The 19,242-nt window shown below is 37.2% G+C and overlaps 1 protein-coding gene across 1 annotated transcript in view; it reads left to right on the plus strand.

Moving 5' to 3' along the window:
- The first annotated feature begins 279 nt into the window (after positions 1-279).
- The window catches only part of SHANK2 (SH3 and multiple ankyrin repeat domains 2), a 254,127-nt gene continuing 235,164 nt past the window's right edge, over positions 280-19,242 (plus strand). The window contains exons 1-8 of the mRNA XM_026034675.1: positions 280-495; positions 7,184-7,387; positions 9,356-9,427; positions 10,030-10,138; positions 10,416-10,567; positions 11,309-11,476; positions 13,166-13,282; positions 17,982-18,059. Of these exons, the coding sequence (XP_025890460.1) occupies positions 292-495; positions 7,184-7,387; positions 9,356-9,427; positions 10,030-10,138; positions 10,416-10,567; positions 11,309-11,476; positions 13,166-13,282; positions 17,982-18,059 (1,104 nt within the window). The 5' untranslated portion in view covers positions 280-291. The remainder of the gene's footprint in view (positions 496-7,183; positions 7,388-9,355; positions 9,428-10,029; positions 10,139-10,415; positions 10,568-11,308; positions 11,477-13,165; positions 13,283-17,981; positions 18,060-19,242) is intronic.

A 19,242-nucleotide genomic window follows, 5' to 3' on the forward strand; every position in this document is an offset into this window, starting at 1 on the left:
AAAGGTTGGGTGTGCCTGGAAAAAAAAAGGCCGACTTTCCTTTTTTTTTCTCTTCTTTTTACTTCTCTTGCCTCTCTTCTGTTAATAACTTTTGCTAGGCAGATTTATTTCCATTACACCATGTCTACTCTGCAAATGACAGGAGGAAATATGAGGAAGACAAAACTTATGACTTCATTGTTAAATGCATGTTATTTCTACAAAGACAAACAAAACTTTTAGGTAATTCCTTTTAAAAACTTCATCAGTAATTTATCTCTGTTTTGTATTGGTAGGGTAAAGGACTTGAACATGCCTCGAAGCCCAACATCAAGTGAAGATGAAATGGCCCAGAGCTTCTCAGACTATTCTGTGGAATCTGAATCGGACAGCTCCAAAGAGGAAACTATTTATGATACAATTAGAGCTACTGCAGAAAGGCCGAGCAGCAGAATGGAAGACAGTCAGAGCAATACATTAGTGATTCGAATCATAATACCTGATCTACAGCAAACAGTAAGTGATATTGCCTTGGAAAAATAAAGTCTATGAGGATGAGCTTTTCTGTTTTAATGACCATTAAAATTTTAATTAGCATAAAAATAGTCTTAAAAGGGTAAACGTTGCTGGTTTCAACCAATCTGCCCTATATTCTTACTTAACAAAGTTAAACACTAAAGGAACACAGGACATGAATTTTGCATTTTTTACCTCAGTTGGACATCAGACTGACTCCCTAAATTATAGACATCATCAAGAGAACAGAGTTGAAAAAGGTTATTTTTGTATTTTTTTAGTGAAAGAATCATTGTCCTCTACAAATGTTGCAACAGGAACATTGGCATTCTGTAGAAGGTCTTGGGAATTATTTACTAATATCTAAAACTCAGATTATCTAAGTTTATGATTAATTATCTGAATTAGGCTGGGCTTTTGATTGCTGCTGTCTGGACTTGCGGTTGATGGTAGTCGTTATAAAACCCCATTCTGTGTGTGGATGTGTGCTGCATCCCTTTGTGCTGCCATTTCACATCTACATCATGCCATGCTGCCATTGAAGGTCTATTTCAGCTGAAAGTCTTCCTTTCTTTTTAATTAAGTTCATTTCTAGAGTGATAGAGATGGCCTGTCTAAAGGCTGACAGGAAGGAGCTGCTTTGACAGCGTGCCCTCAGGTGTGGTTGTAGAGCTCTTATTTTTTTAAAGCTGAATTTGCATGGTGTTGCAGAAATCAAGATATCTGTGCTGGAGCTGCGAGTATGATCTTTCCAATTCTCATATTTAAAAATTCATTGAGATGAGGCTTGAAGCTGTTCCTGCTGGAATTATAGTGGTGTTCTGTTTGTTCGTGTGGTATGAGGAATAGATGTTTTGGGACCTGACATAGACAGGAGGCCTTAAAATGGCAGGGCAGGAGGGTGGTTACTGTGGGCCATGCATGGGACGTTATTAGGTTTGGGCTGAAGCAATCATCACGTTGGGTGATGATATTTCAACACTGACTGAAAGGAGCACTGTTGTACGTCTTGAATTTGGAAGCATTTTGCCTCAAGTGAAGTCCTCTGTCAAGACAGCGTCTGCCTTGACATGGTTAGGGTGTTTCTGAAGATCACAGCAGCCTGCTGCATCTTTGACTGTGTTCGCTGTTCACAGACCCAAGGAAACAGAAGGATGAGTTTTACATGCAAATTTTTTTCTACTATTAAAAATGGAGAGAGAGCTTCCAGAAGGCCTCATCTCATTTCTTGATTTCTTCTGGAAGCAATTATATTATGAAAATTCATTTTCTGCAGGGAATGATAAAAAACATATATTTTAAGATTTGGGTTTCATTTGTTCATTTTAGTTGCTTTATTTTTTTTCCCCTTTTCAATAAGGTCTTAATGAAAAGTAACTCAGTTGTTCATAATGGCTCTGTGCAAGAGAATCTATTTTTGATTTAATTGATCATTCTCAAGCTCTTGTGCAAAAAAAAAAAAGGTGAAATCTAGATTCCATTTTACAAAAGGGAAGACTGATAGATTAAGTGAAGGGTAGCAAAACTAGAAGACCATAGTTCATGAGCTGTAACAGCTACAAGCCAAAGCCTACATACACCCCATTTGCTGTATAATTATAAATAATTAAAGGTTCTTTTAAATTTAGACTGTTTAATCAAAGGAGAATGAAATTGCATCAAATTAGTTTTACATTTTAATTCTTTATTGTTTTTAGGAATTCTGTTCAAGAATATTTTAGTTTAAAAGAAGGCAAATTAGTAAATTAACTAAACTCTCTGTGAAGTTAAATGCTCACTGAGAGAGAAGTTTGCTCATCTATAGTACCTGTGGTTCAAATCACCTTTATTTCATTGTATATATAAAATGTATATATACCCCTATCATAGAGTAGCATGTGATGCAATAGAAGACTTAGTAAAGTATCACTTATTGTAGGAAAATTGACTTATTGTACTTTAACTTTGATTTGAAACTTTAAATATGTTGATCAGTTGCAATAGCTTAAGTATTATATGCCTAGTTAAACTGATATGAAGACTTATTTTTCAGTTTCTGTGGGTTTTTTTTGTTGTTTTTTTTTGTCTCCTTTTTAATTGAGATGATAGCCAAGCATACCAAAACGCTATGTATTTAATGTGAAAAGAGTCATTTTCCAGTGTCTTCATTTACCACTCGCATTCAGCTAGGTGTCATCCTTAGCACAGGACAATATTTGAAAAGCAGAAGATTCTTACTGTACCTGATACAGAGGCCTTGGACTTGGCAATGGCCCTTATTACTGTTAAATTGCAGTATCAAATTTATCCTCTCTTTTGGCAAAGATAACTTTTGTCCTTCATGTTTGAAAGTTGTAGGTGTGTTGCTTGATTCCTCTAGTGGGATGTATGACTTTGCATCTTGTGCTTCAGGAGGTGCCTCAAAAAGATCTCAAAAGATTCCCCAATCCTGCAACAATGACAAGGAGTTGGTGGCTGGTGGAGCAGAAGTGTGCTCCAAGGTGGTTCAAGGTTTCTCAGCAGGATAGGCAAAATACAATCGTAAATTTTGAGGGAGAACCAACAAATTTGTAGTAACATATTATGAGTCTTTAACCGCTAGTAGTGTGATTCTTCTCCAGTAGCCCTTGCTAAGAAAATATCCTTTTCATGATGTTCTTACAGTGTTTTTACATTTTCTATGTTTAGAGGAGCTCTCTAAGTGCTATCCTTCATGAACAGATCTGCCGGGTGACTTTTATTTGGAATGTTTTTAGGATTTTGTTATCAGAACATGGATGGTGCTTTGCTCCTTTGCTTTGTCCTGTGCCTAGGCGCTCCCTCTGGGGTATGTTTCAAATCAAAGTGTTCAGATTCACATGTTTTATTTAATTCTGATGTTGAGCTAGCATTGGGTCTGTTGAGGATTTTGAAATGCTTTCCGCCCATCTGTTTTACTGCTCCACTTCAGTTGTGAACATTTTCTTACCATTTTTGGCGGGTTTTAACGTTGGAATTTCCAAGACTGAAAGCTCTTGCTTGATAGCTGACAATTGACAAAACAGTAACTTAAGTTTTAAATACTTCTCAATTATAATTTACTGCTTGTCATATATGCTTTTGTATCTTCTATTATACCTTGATTTTTACAGTATTCATGGGCCTTAGGGATTCGGAATCTTTTCCTTTCCATGTTTTCTTACCTACATAAGGCACTCTTTTAGGTCACACAGTCTTTGTTCTATGAAGGTACTAAGCTCATTGTCTTGACTGCAGCTTGAATCCCATGCTAGTGTAGGAAACCCCCGTTTTTGCCTGTTTCCAGTCTGTGCTGTCTCTGCTGCCCCAGATCAAAAGGGGCTCCTTTTGAGCATCCTGCAGGTGTGTGCTTGTGTGTCCAGCTGTGTGACTGATTGCCTGGGCTGCACTGTGGCATCTTCCTTCTCTGTATCTCCAGTTTGATGCTGGAAGCTGTGAGTGCTCATGACATCTCTTTTGCCCTGCACTTGGATGGGTGATCTGGCTTGCCTGAAGATTGCAGTGGCCAGGCTGACACCTGTCATTTAATGTATTATGAGTTTTCTGCATGTTTTGATGAAGGAAAGCAGCACCTCCATGAATTTAGATGAATACCAAGCACAACTCAAAATGAACACCTTGCCTCTTTTTTTTTCCCCCTTTGATAATACCTAACTTCATCTGCATTTTCCACTTCTCCTTTGTCACAACTTTGATACTGATATCTTCTATCAAAAGAGATCAGAGATCACTTGTATTTTGGTGTTCTGATGGTCACGTTTTAGAAGCATTTGTGTGAGCCTTTTGTCAATGATCCCTCTGTCACAGCGCAGTTCTGTGTGATTGACATCTTCATGAGCCTGATGAAAAAGATGTGTTGGTTGATAGGTTTTGAATGCATAAATGCTATTCCTCAGAGATTCTGTGTCGTGAACATTATTCCTATTGAATTAATATCTTCCCTTTAGCTGGAGTATGAGAGTTGTATTTTTCCTTCGCTTACAGTGGTATTGTTACACTTAGCAACTTTTACCAGTGCCTGGGAGTGCAAGACTGTCATTGATAGTTTTTTTTATTGATCCATACTTAAAATCTAGTTCTCACTTTACAGCATGCAATAGATTTTTTTTTTTTTTTCATAGTTTAGGTAGCTGACCTTAAAAGCAAGCGATCACATTTTGTCTATGCTTGGTGGAATGAAAGGTGAAATAGATATCACAGCTATAATTTTCAGATACATTTTAATTCATGTTTCCTGTGTATTTATTTAATTCTTTGTCAGAAAATGAGATCTGTTTTTGATTTTATTAATGACTCATTGAAGGCATCCTGCTGCAAAAAGTTGTCTAGCTTTGCTTGGCTCAGCTCCTGTCTTATTTTCCTGTGGTGGCCACACTTATGGAGATGTTGCACTTAGGAGGAGAGTATCTTCCCTTGCCTTGACTTACACTGTTTGGTTGAACAAATAAATGAACCTGAGGAAGGGATGAGTGCTCAAGAATGCAAATATGGCCCCCTTGCAGATGGGCTACCAAGGGATTCCAGTGAAGAATGACCTTAATTCAGGATACATGTCAAGCTTGACTTTTGTCATGAGATTAAACTTTGGTCTCAGACTTTTTGGCTTTTGTTCCGTTTATACTAGCTGACATGTGGAAAAAGAAGTCCAGCTCCAGAGGAGCAGTTGTGTGGTTGCTGTGGGCACTCATCCCTGATCCTCAGGAGGTTTGCTCTGGTTTGGGTTGTGTGAACCCTTATGTCCCTCTGCAGGCAAGTCTGGAGCCTCCTCTGGAGTTTTAAGTATGGAAGCAAGGGCAGGATTTTGTCATGCTGCAGCGTGTGGTATAATTGTGTTCTGATGGGCAAGGCAGTGCCCCTCAATTACAACTACAGAAAAAGCTGCCAGAAGAATGTGGAATTTGAAGGTAGCCATTAGATATGGACCTAGTGCTAGAAAGGTCATCAAAGACTGGCCAGCAAAGAAAAGAGCATCGGGTGGGACAGTTTGTAGCCACATAGACAAAGTGCCACTGTGGCTTATTTTGGAGGGATGCCTGTGGAGGAGAGGAGTAATTGCAGATTAGGAAATGGCCTGGCACTTGAAAGCAAATAAAAGCATTTTATTGAAGGAGGGGGGAAAAGAGGGAAGAAAAAAAAAAAAAAAGGGCTTTTAGAATCTATTTTAATAAAAAGCTGCTTTGTGTTCCTTATTTTGTATTACATGGCAGAATTTAGAGAGTACCTTTACGTGGGAAACTTTGTAAAAGAAAAATCAATTTGACAATTTTTATAAGTAAAGGAACATAAAATACAGATTATTATAACTTTTCTGACTTCAAGCTGAGAACATAACATGTCACATTGTAAAAGCTGGTACTACAAATATTCACAATTTATTCACCAAGAAATCACAAGGGAAAAAGATATGTGAGCCGTTACATTTCATCATACAGAATAATGGTTTAAGGAATTTTATGACTTAAATTACGATTTTTTTTCTTTTGCATTGCTCTAGGTAGTAGGAACCTTGATTATGAAGAAACAACAAACAAAATATTTCCATATATGATAGAAGTGGGTTAGCTTAGATATGCCCAGTGTAAGCACTTTCTATTGTGCTGAATTAAAGCACCTGATGAGGAAAGGGACCTGTAGCAAAATAGGAAGCAGGGTATTTTGGAGAACTCACAGCCATGATCTCTGCTTTTATTTTCTAGTATCCCCAGCTGCTTTTGCCTTTTGCTCTCCCTCTTCCTTTGCACATCCCTAAATAAATTCACATCAGTATCTGACAAGCTGCAGGGACGTGTGAAAGGCAAACTGAGTTGCATTTCTAATAATTCATGCCCAGACCTAGCAGAGCTGGACAGGACCATTGGCCTCTTCATGAGCCTACCATACTTATTCAGTAAAAACCTTCATGAGATGATACCACGGCAGCTGGTGTGGTTTCCCGGTAGGTAACAGCAATGAGTATCTCATTATCAGGCTGACTGATAATACTCTTATCTGAGGGTTAATTCACAGAAACACAGCCAGACTCCTCAGCTTAAATATACCAAGTTATCCAAACCTTTCTAGTTGACCGTGTTCTAAGGAAGCAGATGTGTGCGTAGGACGGGTTGACCGCAGTGGTCAGTCAGTCAAATTGCAACTGCTTTTAAAAGTCCTTCACATCCTTAAGAATTTGGTTGTAGAAATAGCTTTTCACTGTTGATCATATGTCATCATGTCATCAACACTGGGCTGGAAGGAATTTTCTAGGCTTTCAACATCATAGTTCCTTTCCTAAAATTATCCTATTCCTTAGGATAGCTTTGATTGAGTTAAAGCTCTTCCCTGAGTACCTATTTTGTGGAGCTGTTGCAGGTCACGCTTGTCATCAGAACAGCCTCAAATCAAAAATCTACATACACATCTCGTAACCTGCCTTTCACTTGGCTTTTCTAAGAGGTTTAGCATAAAGGCTGCTGTCTCTGAGCAAGGATGCTCCCTGATCCCTGCAGAAGGACTGGAAATATCCTTTTTCCATAGAACTTGTACACTAGCTTCTATAGAGGAATAAGTGTCTGAAATGTAATTTTGTTGATACATGGTTCTCTTGTAATATGTAGATTTATTATATGCATACTAAATTTGTGAATTTTAAAATGTAAGATACTGTTTCAATGTTTTTCATTGTTATACATTTTTTTATCATTTCTCTTTGCAGAAATGCATTAGATTTAACCCTGAAGCTTCAGTATGGGTTGCAAAGCAACGGATTTTGTGCACTTTGAATCAGAGTTTAAAAGATGTCTTAAATTATGGACTGTTCCAGCCTGCAAGCAATGGTAGAGATGGAAAATTTTTGGATGAGGAACGACTTCTTAGGGAATACCCACAGCCGGTGAATAAGGGAGTTCCTTCCTTAGAGGTATCTTTAGCTCTACTGTCTGAAACATCTATATTCTTTTGATGCAAACTATATTGTAAGCTGTATTTAAGTCTTCTGCATGTCCGGGAGTTGCATGGGGGAGCAGTGATCTGACAGCAGATCAGATCAGGCTTTGAACTTGAAGCCTTGCTCACAACTGGTTTTTGCTTGGAGTTATTCTGTGTGTTATTCCTGTAAAGGCTGCAACGAATTGGACCCTCCAGGAAATGGTGTTTTAGGGTTTTCCTCTGCTCAAGGGCATATCTCAGGAGGACATTCAGTGATTTATTACAGAACTGTTCTAAACAGAGCTTTTGGGGCCCTGACTTGATTTACAGGAGTAGGGGTAGAAATGGCTATCTATACATCCATCCTAAAAAATGATCTTAGCCAAATGGTCTTAGCTAAGCCGCACCTTTCCATCTGTGATGGTCTCCTAGGAAAAGAATAAGGGGAGAGAGACAGTGTGTCGGTGTGAAATAAAATAAAAAAAAAAATTAAAAATTAATCAGTATTTTTTTTAAATTGGTTTTATGGTGGTGCATCACCCAGGAATAACCTGCAGTTAATAGACTTACCCTGGTGTAACAAAGATCAAACTAATAAAAAATAGGGTCAAGAGAAAGTTTTGAGTCCTAGCGTTTGCAGTGGATTATTTCTGAGGGTCACTGGTGCCCATATTAGAACCAAGAGCAAATCACCACCTTACTTTTTTGTGTCACATTTGTTACAGAATTGTGTTTCTCTGGTGCTCGCTGCTGGCTAGCAAAATGCATTGCTGCAAAAGGATTGCAATTCAAGGGTTAAAAGTGTTCTGCTGAAAAGCTGATACTAAAGCCCCATGCAATGCCATATCCTTATCCATCCTATGTGTTGCATTCTTTGCATTCTGCCTAGTAAAGAAAGGTTTATTTTTGGCTTTGTTCATAACCTCTAATTACTAGCTGAGACAAAACTCAAGCGTGTTCATGACTACAGTGCATTCTTTGTGAAACAAGAGTACTGTAAAAGCAAATGCTTTAAAAGAGAATAAGTGCAGAATTTTAAGATGTTTTTCATTTTCTTGTGTCATTATAAAAATGATGGGCTGATGGTGAATTAGAAGGCCTTATCCTGAGACATACCAAAAGTGCTCCCCTTGCCAGCTGCTCCCTGTGCATGTGGCAGAGTTGCTGCTGCATCAAAGCTGGGCAGTCGAGGAAGAGCCTTCGGCTTTCTGACCAGCTGCAAATAATAATATATATAATATATGGATAATAGTGAGTTATAACCCCGGAAAGCCCATGATTTCTTCATGGATCTTTTCATTTTAGCAGTAGGGGGATGGCAAGCTGCTCAGCATAAAATGTCACATGAGTTTCAGCCAAAAAAGGGGTAGCTCTAGGATCCTCATGTACAGGGCGGGTTTTGTTAAATCTAGAGGAGAGCTATATCCACCTCTAAATTCTGCTTATGTGGATTAAGACACTTTTCAAGGATCCTGCCCTCCTTGCTCTCCTTTGAGTTTCAGACATGCTAAGCTGATATTTTGAAGTTCCTTTTTTTTTTTTTTTTTTTTTTTATATATATTTAAAATGCCTTTCTAGTTCTTTCTGTTTGAGACTAGAAATGAAAGTGCAGGCATACCCCTAGGGAAAAGCTCTTCTCACAGTAATTCTTATTTGGTAGATTCTAGAGGCTGAACTCGTTTCCCCTACAGCTCCACTGAGCTCAGTACACTTGAGCAAGATAAGAATTTTGCTTACATGAACTGTAAAAGTTTAATGGTGCTATGTTAAGCATAATGCAAAATATCAGTACACATTCCAAATGAAATGTGGAGCTTTTTATTTTTTTTTCTTCATTCTGAGTGTCGACAAAATCTACAGCATCGTTAATGGGTGATGCATTCTGATGGGATATGAGACTTTTTAAAAAGTTATTTTAAAAATAAAACACATGATTTTTTTCTCTTTGTTTCCTTGTCAGTTTCGGTACAAGAAGAGAGTGTACAAACAGTTCAGTCTTGATGAGAAACAGCTGGCTAAGCTTCATACCAAGGTATGCACAATTTATGGGGAAGTTGACCATTGCCTGCTTTAAGTGGCATGCCTGGGAAATGGGCAGTGAGGAGGATTTCACTATCTACCACATGGGCTGATTGCTAAAAGACAAACAGCATGTGCTCCCTTGGCCAACAGGGATATGTGAATTACTGTCCTAGAAAAGTATCCCTATTTGACTCCTCCATATGTATACGAGAAATTTTAAATGAGCTTTATTACATAAACATAACATTTTCAACATGCTGCAAAAATGCTCAGCTCTGTCATTAGGAATGTTTGCAGGTTAGAATAATAATGAATAATGAATACGATCCATTATTACTTATATGATCCTGATTTCATACTGACTGAATACTTCAGTCATTTTTCCTTCAAGCTGGAAACAACAGAATCTTCTTACTGTGTTTGCTTTTTGAATGTTGTAAACTCTAGGGTTTGTGCTCTCCCTGGAAAGTCACACTCTCCAGGAATATAAATTAGCATTGTTCAGTGATCAGTATCAGTATCAGTAGATACAAACTGACAGAAGATTTCATGTTTAGTCAAAAATGTCTTTTTACAATCACAAGGTAATTCATTTGTCACTCCTTGTTTCAGGCTAATTTGAAAAAATTTATGGATCATGTCCATCATCTCTCAGTGGAAAAAATCACAAAGATGTTAGACCGAGGACTGGACCCCAACTATCATGACCTAGAAAGTGGAGGTCAGAACAATAAAACTTGCAGAATAGTAATATCTTGTTTTTTTTCAAGATAAAGTGATGTAAGAGATTAAATCTCACCTATTCTTTCTGCTACCTTTACGGTAATGGAATCTGCATGATTTTCAAGGGGATTGCCTTTCAAGGGGACAAATTGATAACTTAGGATTTTCTTCAAGCAGTATATTAATATAACACTTTTTTAAAGCTCGTAAAGCAAAGGATCTTTATTTTATAAATTTACTCATCTCTTCTGTGTGTGTGGTTTTCTCTTCTTTAGAAACTCCGTTAACTTTGGCAGTTCAGCTTGACAATACTGTAGAAGTGATAAAAGCTCTGAAAAACGGAGGAGCACATTTAGACTTCAGAGCCAAAGATGGAATGACAGCTCTGCACAAAGCAGCTCGAGCCAAGAACCAAGTAACCCTCAAGGTAAATACTTTCAGTAGCAGATTATATGTTATTTTATACAGAAAAATACGTAGAGAAAAATGCCTTCATTCAATTGTCCTATTGTCCCCACTGGATCCTCAAATATATATGTGTTCTAGTGCTTTTTCTGTGTCTCTCGACTCATAGGATTTGCTTTAGACAAATGGCCTTTTTGTTTCTGAAGCTGGCTCTTTTGGTAGGAAGAAAGAGTGGTGAAATTTAATCTTATTTATTGATAGATTGGGGTAGAATTTTCTGAGGAAACTGGAATAGCATTATTGTTGTTTATCTGTCTTTCAAAGCAAATTCCAATAGCATGGATTACACATTGTATCTTAACGTGGTCTTTTCTGTATTTTCTAATTGGTGATTCTAAATCATTTTGATATTTGAGATTAAATCCTGTGTTTATGGCATTTTCATATTTCATTCCAACAGATTTGCAAATTGTATGACGTCTTTGATAAATCTTCCCTTAACTGAAAAGCTGGAAGTCAGACATCATCATTCATCCTTTCCTTGCTAGACCTGTAGATTCCTTTAAATGCTCATTTTTATGAGGTCATATCTTAACTTCATCTGTGTCACAGTCCGTTCGATCAGCCTGTAATGAAGCAATAAATGTAATAGTGGTAAATACCAGCTTAGTAAATACTTTTTCAGTTGGAGAAATTCCTCTTCAGTTAGGAATCTCTCCAAAATGTGTATATATATATTTTTTCCCATTCTAATTGCTTTCAGACCCTTTTAGAGCTTGGAGCATCTCCTAACTATAAAGACAGTTGTGGCCTGACCCCGCTGTACCACACGGCGGTCGTGGGAGGGGATCCTTACTGCTGTGAGCTGTTGCTTCATGAACACGCTACGGTCAGCTGCAAAGATGAAAACGGATGGCAAGAAATCCATCAGGTGATGAACACATTTTGTCAGTTGGAGCTGTATGAGAAAATTTATTTTACCTATACAATATTGGTACTGAAAATATACTTTATATATTCGACTCCTAAATACTGTTTTAAAGGCTTCTTTTTGAACATGTTTAGTCCGTGCACATACACGTAGGAAAGTGTATGTTTTTCTGTTAGCTTATTACTTTGTGTCCTACTGTGGTAGATTAAAAGTCAGAGGTGTTCCTGTGGCGTTTTCTAACAGTGAAATCCTACAGTTACTATGGATTTTGCTGTAGAATTTGTAGCTCTGAATAGATTTATGTAACGGACCCTTGGAAATCTGAAGTTCAGCATTCTCTTACGGGCATGCTGGTGGAGAAGTGCAACTTGGTCCTTTTGTTAGAGCCAGTTTTAGTTTCCCTGGTAATGCTTCTTGTCTCTATGGCAGATGTGCTGTGTCCTTTGTCTCTGCTGAACTTTACAGTCAAGATTTGGATTCAGGATCCTGCTGCTAAGATCCTTCAGTATGTTCTACTGAGGGATGTTGAACAAATTCCCAGTTTGAGATCAGTTTGCATTGCCTTTGTGCGTGGAAACTCAGATTCTAATGTTTTTTATTTTGCTTTTAATAGTTTAATAGTTTAAATAAACTATTTAATAAACTATTTTGTTGATTTTACTGCCATGAATTCTTTTGATCCTATTAGAATTAACTGCAGTATTGATCAAATCATTTTTGAAGTCTCTGAAAATACAGAGAAAAACTCCTTTTGTAAACTAAACCTAACATGCTTATGCTGATTACTTCCCTTAATGAAACTGACCTTTCCAAAAACCATTTTGCTGGTTATGATCCTAACTAAATCACCAAAGTTTACATCTGGATTATGGGCAGTCTGTTCTCGACAGTTGAGGGTATAAGCATTCTGCAGGGAAGTGTGAAAGATGGGGATGTGCTACAGTCCCATCTGGCATTGTTTGTGTGAAGAAGGTAGCGTTGTGTCACATGGCAAGGAAACAGTTCTGAATGTATTTCTCTAAATTTATTAGCTAATCTTGGGAAAGTTTCACGTTTCAGCAGACTTGCTTCATTAAGGTTTATTTGCAACTGTTTCAAAGTTTATTTCCAACTATTCAAGTTCTAACAATTTATTTGGGTGACTGACAGTATAACTAAATGATTGTTTTCTATTTGATTAAATGGCAGATATATGCTGTACTTCTGCTGGCACCATGCAATCTATTTGAACTGTTTGGACCAGCTTTCCCCAAACTGTTTTCACGCCTAAAAAAGCAGGCTTCAGAAATCTGTTCATCTTCAATGCCATCTAGTGGGCAACTTTCCACAAATTTTCAGGACCAAAAAATTAGTGTTCTGTCAATTTCACTTGTCAGATTAAACAGTTTTAACAGTTACAAGTACTAATGGGTGAAGAGTTGTAAACTTTATGTTTTCTTGATATTTTACATTGAACTTCCTCAAATACTTAAGTATATGCTGTACTTATGTGTACAACTCGCTGCATCTGAAGAACATTAATTATGGCAGGTCTTGGCTTTAGGCTTGCTATCCAATCTGGGGATGGTCCTGAAAAATTAAGTACTAAGCAAAATAAAATCTTCTATGTTTAAAAATGCTTACCTGTCATGCTTGCACTGTACAGCTGGGTTGTATGGTAATCAAAAGCATGAGTGCCTCTCTTCCCAGGCCTGTCGGTATGGGCACGTCCAGCATCTGGAGCACCTGCTCTTCTACGGAGCCGACATGGGTGCGCAGAATGCGTCGGGAAACACAGCGCTGCATATCTGTGCCCTGTACAACCAGGTGAGCCAGCTGGAAGCCCTGCAGTCCCAAGCAGGAGCATCCTAACACGGACATAGAGATTCCCGGCAGCAGCCGTGGTCTGGACCTCACCATGGATGGTCTCTGGGGTCAGAGGCTCCGTGGCCTTTCTGTGCTGTGAGGTGGGAAGTGGTGAGTCCAGTCCAGTTGGGACAGAAAAACAGTGTTGAGCATGACATGTAGCCAAGAAAATAAGATATAACAGCGGTTCCAGTCAACCTGGAATCTTCAATGTCAATCCAAATAGACAATGGCTTTCTTCAGTCTGTTGAAGAAGTTTCCTGGTTAGGTGTTAGCTTTTCCTGAGCTGTGGTTTTCCTCACTGTTATTAAGTATTGTTGCCGACGGGGGTCGGCAAGCCTCATTCGCTAGCTGGACTGACCTGGGGTTGTCCTCACCCCAGGGCCCTGGAGCACAGATATCACTATGGGGGATGCGGCAAAATGGCGATTATTGCGCAGTTCAGTCTGCCTATATACTCCAGCTGAATGCRGAAACTCACCTACTGCCCAATCGGGAGACTAATTTCTACTTTTCGCCTTGTATGGCATGGGGTTATCAGTAAACTGCATAAATTAATTAYRCTCCTAACTCCCGTGAYATCGCGAGATCTTCCGAGCGCCATGCCCTAAGCTCTATGCCCTATGCTATACTATATCATCTACTTTCGCTAAGCTCTCTAACTTATTAAGCCCTAAAAACACAAAAATGCCTACAAAGTATGTTTTAATTTAGGTTTTCCTGCTGGTATGAATCTACAGAGGCCAGTTATGCTAGAGAAGAATTTGGTTCATTATTAATACAGCTTTTAAACAACGATTAAAACAAAATAGAAGGAATCCAATTAAGTATTATTTTATTTTATTAGTGTTTTAGTGACTGATTACAAATAAAGCTGCTTATTGTAAGTAGCATATAAACTATACCTTTCATTTGAAAATAAAACACTAGAATGCATTACTGGATTACACTTTTTTATTACCACATCTATAGGCTTTCTACTCAGAATTTCATGCTATTTTGCCAGGGCTTAAATTAGAATTAAATAATAAGCACTAAGAAAATAATGTGTAAGTATATCTGAATATTAGACAGATGTCTGATTCTGCACTGTCTACAGCTTGCATAGCCATTTGCAAACAATCTGAGAGTTTTGATCTGATCGCATTTTTTTACTCTTTGCATGGATGAGGCAGAAAGAGAATGGATTTTATAAGTTTGTTAAAACGCAGCACATACAATGTTAGGAAAATGCAAGTCATAAGACATGATTGTAACTACTGAAACATCTGTTATAGCATCTGCTTCTTAATTAACTACTGTCTCAGACGAAAAAGCCTTGTCAAAGCAGATTCCTTTAATATATCTAGAATAGCCTCAGCTTCTTTGAAAAGGCAATTTTGGGAATAATTCAGTGTCTTTCAAGATTGTTGCTTTGATGTATGTGTCATAATTGATATCAATTCGTAACTTCAGTCCTGCCAGTCATTCTCGTCAGTGCTGGTTGACTGTAGTGCTAAGCAGACCTGGGGGAGCAGTTTCTCCATGGGCTGCTTGTTGCTCACCAGGTACCAGCCAACTTCAACACGTCAGTTTAAGTAACTGTATTCACTGATGACTTGTAATGGGCCCCGGGCCTAATTCAGACCATTTCTGGGATGGTATATAAAGCTTTAGTAAGCTTTAGTAAGTTGGCAGTTATCTAAACTCGTGGAGAGATTTGCAGAGAAATGAAATTCACCTTCATGTCAACAAAAATTTGGCATGTAGTCCTCGTATCAGGAAGTTAACAAAGGTAGCTGTAAGTATGTGTCCATGGTCATTTCTGTTGAAAATGTATTAATTATTTAAGTATTCACTTAAATTTCATTAAATTTATTTTTGCTGAGCAAGAGTCTGGACTATAATCCACATATGAACTGAAAAACTGGAGCTCATCTCTCTCTTTTTTTACCATTTTACTGCAATATTTTCGTGGTTACAACATAAACTTATAGCCAGGGTTCCTCAGTGTAATGCAGAAATTGAAATAATTCTGTGCAACACCGTATTTTTTCATATGCTTTCCTTCTAATCTCAGTGGGAAAAAATATTCTGTGCAGCACACAAGTCTTGTGTTGAAATTTTGTGTACAATTTTTTCAGATATTTTATAGCTGTTGGGCTTGACCTTGTGACTGGATGTTTAACATCTTGTTGACCACAATATCATGATTCAATTTTCTAGAATCAGGGAAATGTAGACATAAAAAGCTGCTATTTTTTTCTTGGGGCACTGTGAACTACCATCTCTTGCTTTTTCAGCATGCTACCTTTTCTTGAAGGGTGCTATTAGCTAACACGGAGGGAATTGGGTTGACCTTTTCTAGATGGAGAGAATAGGAAAGACAACAGTAGCCTTTTTACCTCTAGATTCCTGTAGATGGAGTCATTAACCATTCGATTTTGCCTTCTCTTCTTCCCCCCTCAAGAAAAAAGTCAGTTATTCTGTGCTTGTGAATGTCAGCTACATGGCTGATCTGAAAATTTTTTTTTCATTTTATTTGTGGTCCTCCAGTCCCTCAAGAAAATCTAGACAGATCTTATGACTGTATTTTGTAAATAAAGATGCTTGGATGAATCATCCTGCGTTTCATAATAACTGGACTACATAAGGACTGTTGTACTAATAAATTTATTAATTAGCTCATGTCGAGAAATTGAATCATATCTACTGACAAGCTAATGATACTTCATAAAATTATTTTCAATCCTGTGAAGGTTAAAAACCTACTGCATATTCAGGGTATTCATGATATAATGAATGAACAATACTAAGCTCCAGCATCAGAAGTTCCTGGCTTGTCAGGGCTGTACTATGTCTGAGCAGACCTTATGGCTTTGATTGGAAGCACCTTAACAAGAGCTCTGAAGTGTTGAATGTTGAGGACATCCTTAATTCCAGTAAATTAACAACAAAACACAGTAATTTAAATCACTTTTTGCTGGTGCCTTTTAATTATCCTCTCTGATTTTGCATTGTTTCTGTTGCACAACACACAACTGTTAAAACTACATTTGTAAATGTGTGACTGTTTTGATTTAGCAATACTGAATCATTTCTTTCTGATAAACAAATGAATAATCAGGCAGTAAAATACAGTGTGTTTTTTAATGTCCGCTTGTATCTCCAAGTCCTAGGTCGAAATAACATAGTGCATTTTAGTACTAAGAGGCTTTATTAACATTTCTGATGCGTTTGCAGCACCTACTGGAATGTGATTCTTGTGGAATATAATATAGTTTGCAAACCTTGAATCTTTCCACGGTCAGTCAGAAAACACTTCTTGGAAAAGTAACCCTCTTATGAGTCAGAAGAATTTTAGTTCTTTTCCCCTGGAGGACTTCATTTCAATTGCAGCATATTTACTTCTCCTTTTGAATGATAACTACTAAAGAACGCAACAAATTTAGAAAAACATTATGACCTTTTACACATCAGTGAATTGTATGTCATTAAAAATTACTGCATTTGTGATGATTCTTAATATCCTGTCTTGAGATATGACCTGTTCTGTTGTTTTAGTCAGTAATGCGAAATAGGAAGTGGGCGGACAGAGGCATCTTTTTGGAGAATTGAGTCTTTGGTCTCCTTTCCACATGTATTTAGGAAAACCTGTGATAAGGACACTTAATGGGATTAAGAATCTGGCCTGATAAACTGGAAAACACAATAAGGAAAATTATTTTTGAAGATAATCTCTGCATTTTCACTTATTAGTCAGTGTGGCAAATATGTTTTATTTATATCACTAAAACGATTAAAATGTATGATTATTTTCTCTGGCTGTGCGTTTACCACTAGAAATGAAAAGTAGCACAGTAAAATATCTTATTTACTGGAACTCTATAATGTGAATAGAAATTGGAAAAGCGCAACAAAATTAATAAAACTTTATAAAAAGGAAATAAATACTTTGAAATATGAACTGTTCTGCCTAAGATTCTAAGGTGAACATTAAAGGAGACATATAGGAAATACAGTGCTATATGTGGATCATGAGAAAGTCTAGTATTCTGAGAAATATTCTAGAACTAGAGATCATCTCCAGCAGATCAGTCAACTGTACTTTACAACTGCACTAGTAACTTAAGCAATACAAGTTATCAACCCAAAAAGAAATTATCTTATGGGATTTCACTTACAGATTTTATCAGTTCAGAAAACTTGAACTCACACTCTTTTTCTTGTCACCAGAAGAAATAAAGCTATATTGAATTTGAGCTGCCAGCTTTAATATTTCTTAAGGATGAGAGAAGTCAAGATTTGTCAGTACAATATGTATAGCTAGCCCAATTATTTTTAGGCAATTTTTTCTTAAAAAAAAAAAAAAAGACAAAGAATCAAAGTTGCATATGTTAAATCTTTGTGTTGAAGATAGTTGGAAAAAAAAATCAGAAAAAGTGGATATAAATGGTAAAACTCTTTTACTTGGTTTTTAGCAGTAGGCTTACAGTCTCATTCATTGTGGGTACTGTTTATTTCACCTTAAGCACTACTAATTTCTCTGCAGAGAGCCACATAAGCATCAGGTTCCGTTTTAAACTAACATATTTTCTGCAAACTTGGATTTGTTAAATGTAGAATAAAATCAAACAGATTCTTGAAATAATTAACCAGTTTACTCTTCTACAATTTTCAGGAGAGCTGTGCAAGAGTGCTGCTGTTCCGAGGAGCCAACAAGGAGATTAAGAATTATAACAGTCAGTCTCCATTTCAGGTAAAATATGAGCCAGGTCCATGTGGGTCCCTGAGTTTATTCCTCAAACTTTATGGGTAGATAACATCTCTGCATTTCAGGCTCTTCAGAAAACCTAGATAAATAATTTTAAATCAATTTCATTAAGTCTGTATTTTGGAGGTTTTCTGGGCAAAAGTTGTGACTCCGAGGAGTTGAGTTCTGTCTGCAAATTGCAGGCAAAATTCATTGTTTTCTCTTGGAACCATTTCCCACAGTTAAGAAAACAATGCATTAGTAATGTGATTTTAGATACCACTTTCAGACTGCTAATAGTTTGCCGTCTAAATATACTAAGCACAGATTTGCTAAGTATTAGGTAATATTTATTTCTGTGCATTAGACTTACGGAGAATGAAATAATAATTGAGACAAACTAATATTTAATGACTCTGAAAACTGATTGATTAAAAAATGAAAAAGAGATTGGATTGATTAGATGGATAGGTTCTCATATAGTCACTGAAGAATTACCTTTTTTTATTCTTGGTGGTTCCGCTTTTGATTTGGGATTGATATGTGGAAAACTGAATAATAAATGAATAAAAAACAAAAAAGAAAATCTTTGTAGCAGATATTGCTGATGGTTTTAAGGCCTTTTGAAGTGAAGGATGGCCAGCCCAAACCAAATAAAAGCAAGGTAGGAAGTAAGCAGAGGTAGCAGAAAAGATATCTGGAGAACGATTTAGATCTGGACATGCACTTACCAGTGGCCTGGGTCCTGCCACGATGGGATAAAGACTTTCTCTTCGTTATCATCTATTGTATTTTAACACTGCTAATGTTTGCAGTTACAGCTGTGGCTCTCCTCCTCCTAGTATTGACAAATTAGGTTGCGTTTGCTTTCTGGATTGACATACTTAAAGCAGCCTCTCAATCTTTTTATTATGTGGAGTCTTTTAAGCATAGGGAATGTAGGAAAAGTTCTAGTTTTTACAAATGCAGTGAGTAGAGAAAGCTGTAATGGCTGCACTGCAGAAAGCAGCCTTAGAATTAATTCTTCGCCATCTGTCTTTATTTTGCTGACCTAGTCGATCAGACACCACAAAAATGGAGCTGTTATAAAATTATGCAAAATCCCCTTGACTTAATAGGATTTTGCAAACTAAAAGTATTTACTCATGTAATCAGCAGCAAGGAACATCGAAGCATCTCATATGTACAT

The sequence above is a fragment of the Nothoprocta perdicaria genome, unplaced genomic scaffold (genome assembly GCF_003342845.1).
Source record: "Nothoprocta perdicaria isolate Ctin4 unplaced genomic scaffold, notPer1 scaffold_15, whole genome shotgun sequence".
Taxonomy (NCBI): Eukaryota; Metazoa; Chordata; class Aves; order Tinamiformes; family Tinamidae; genus Nothoprocta; species Nothoprocta perdicaria.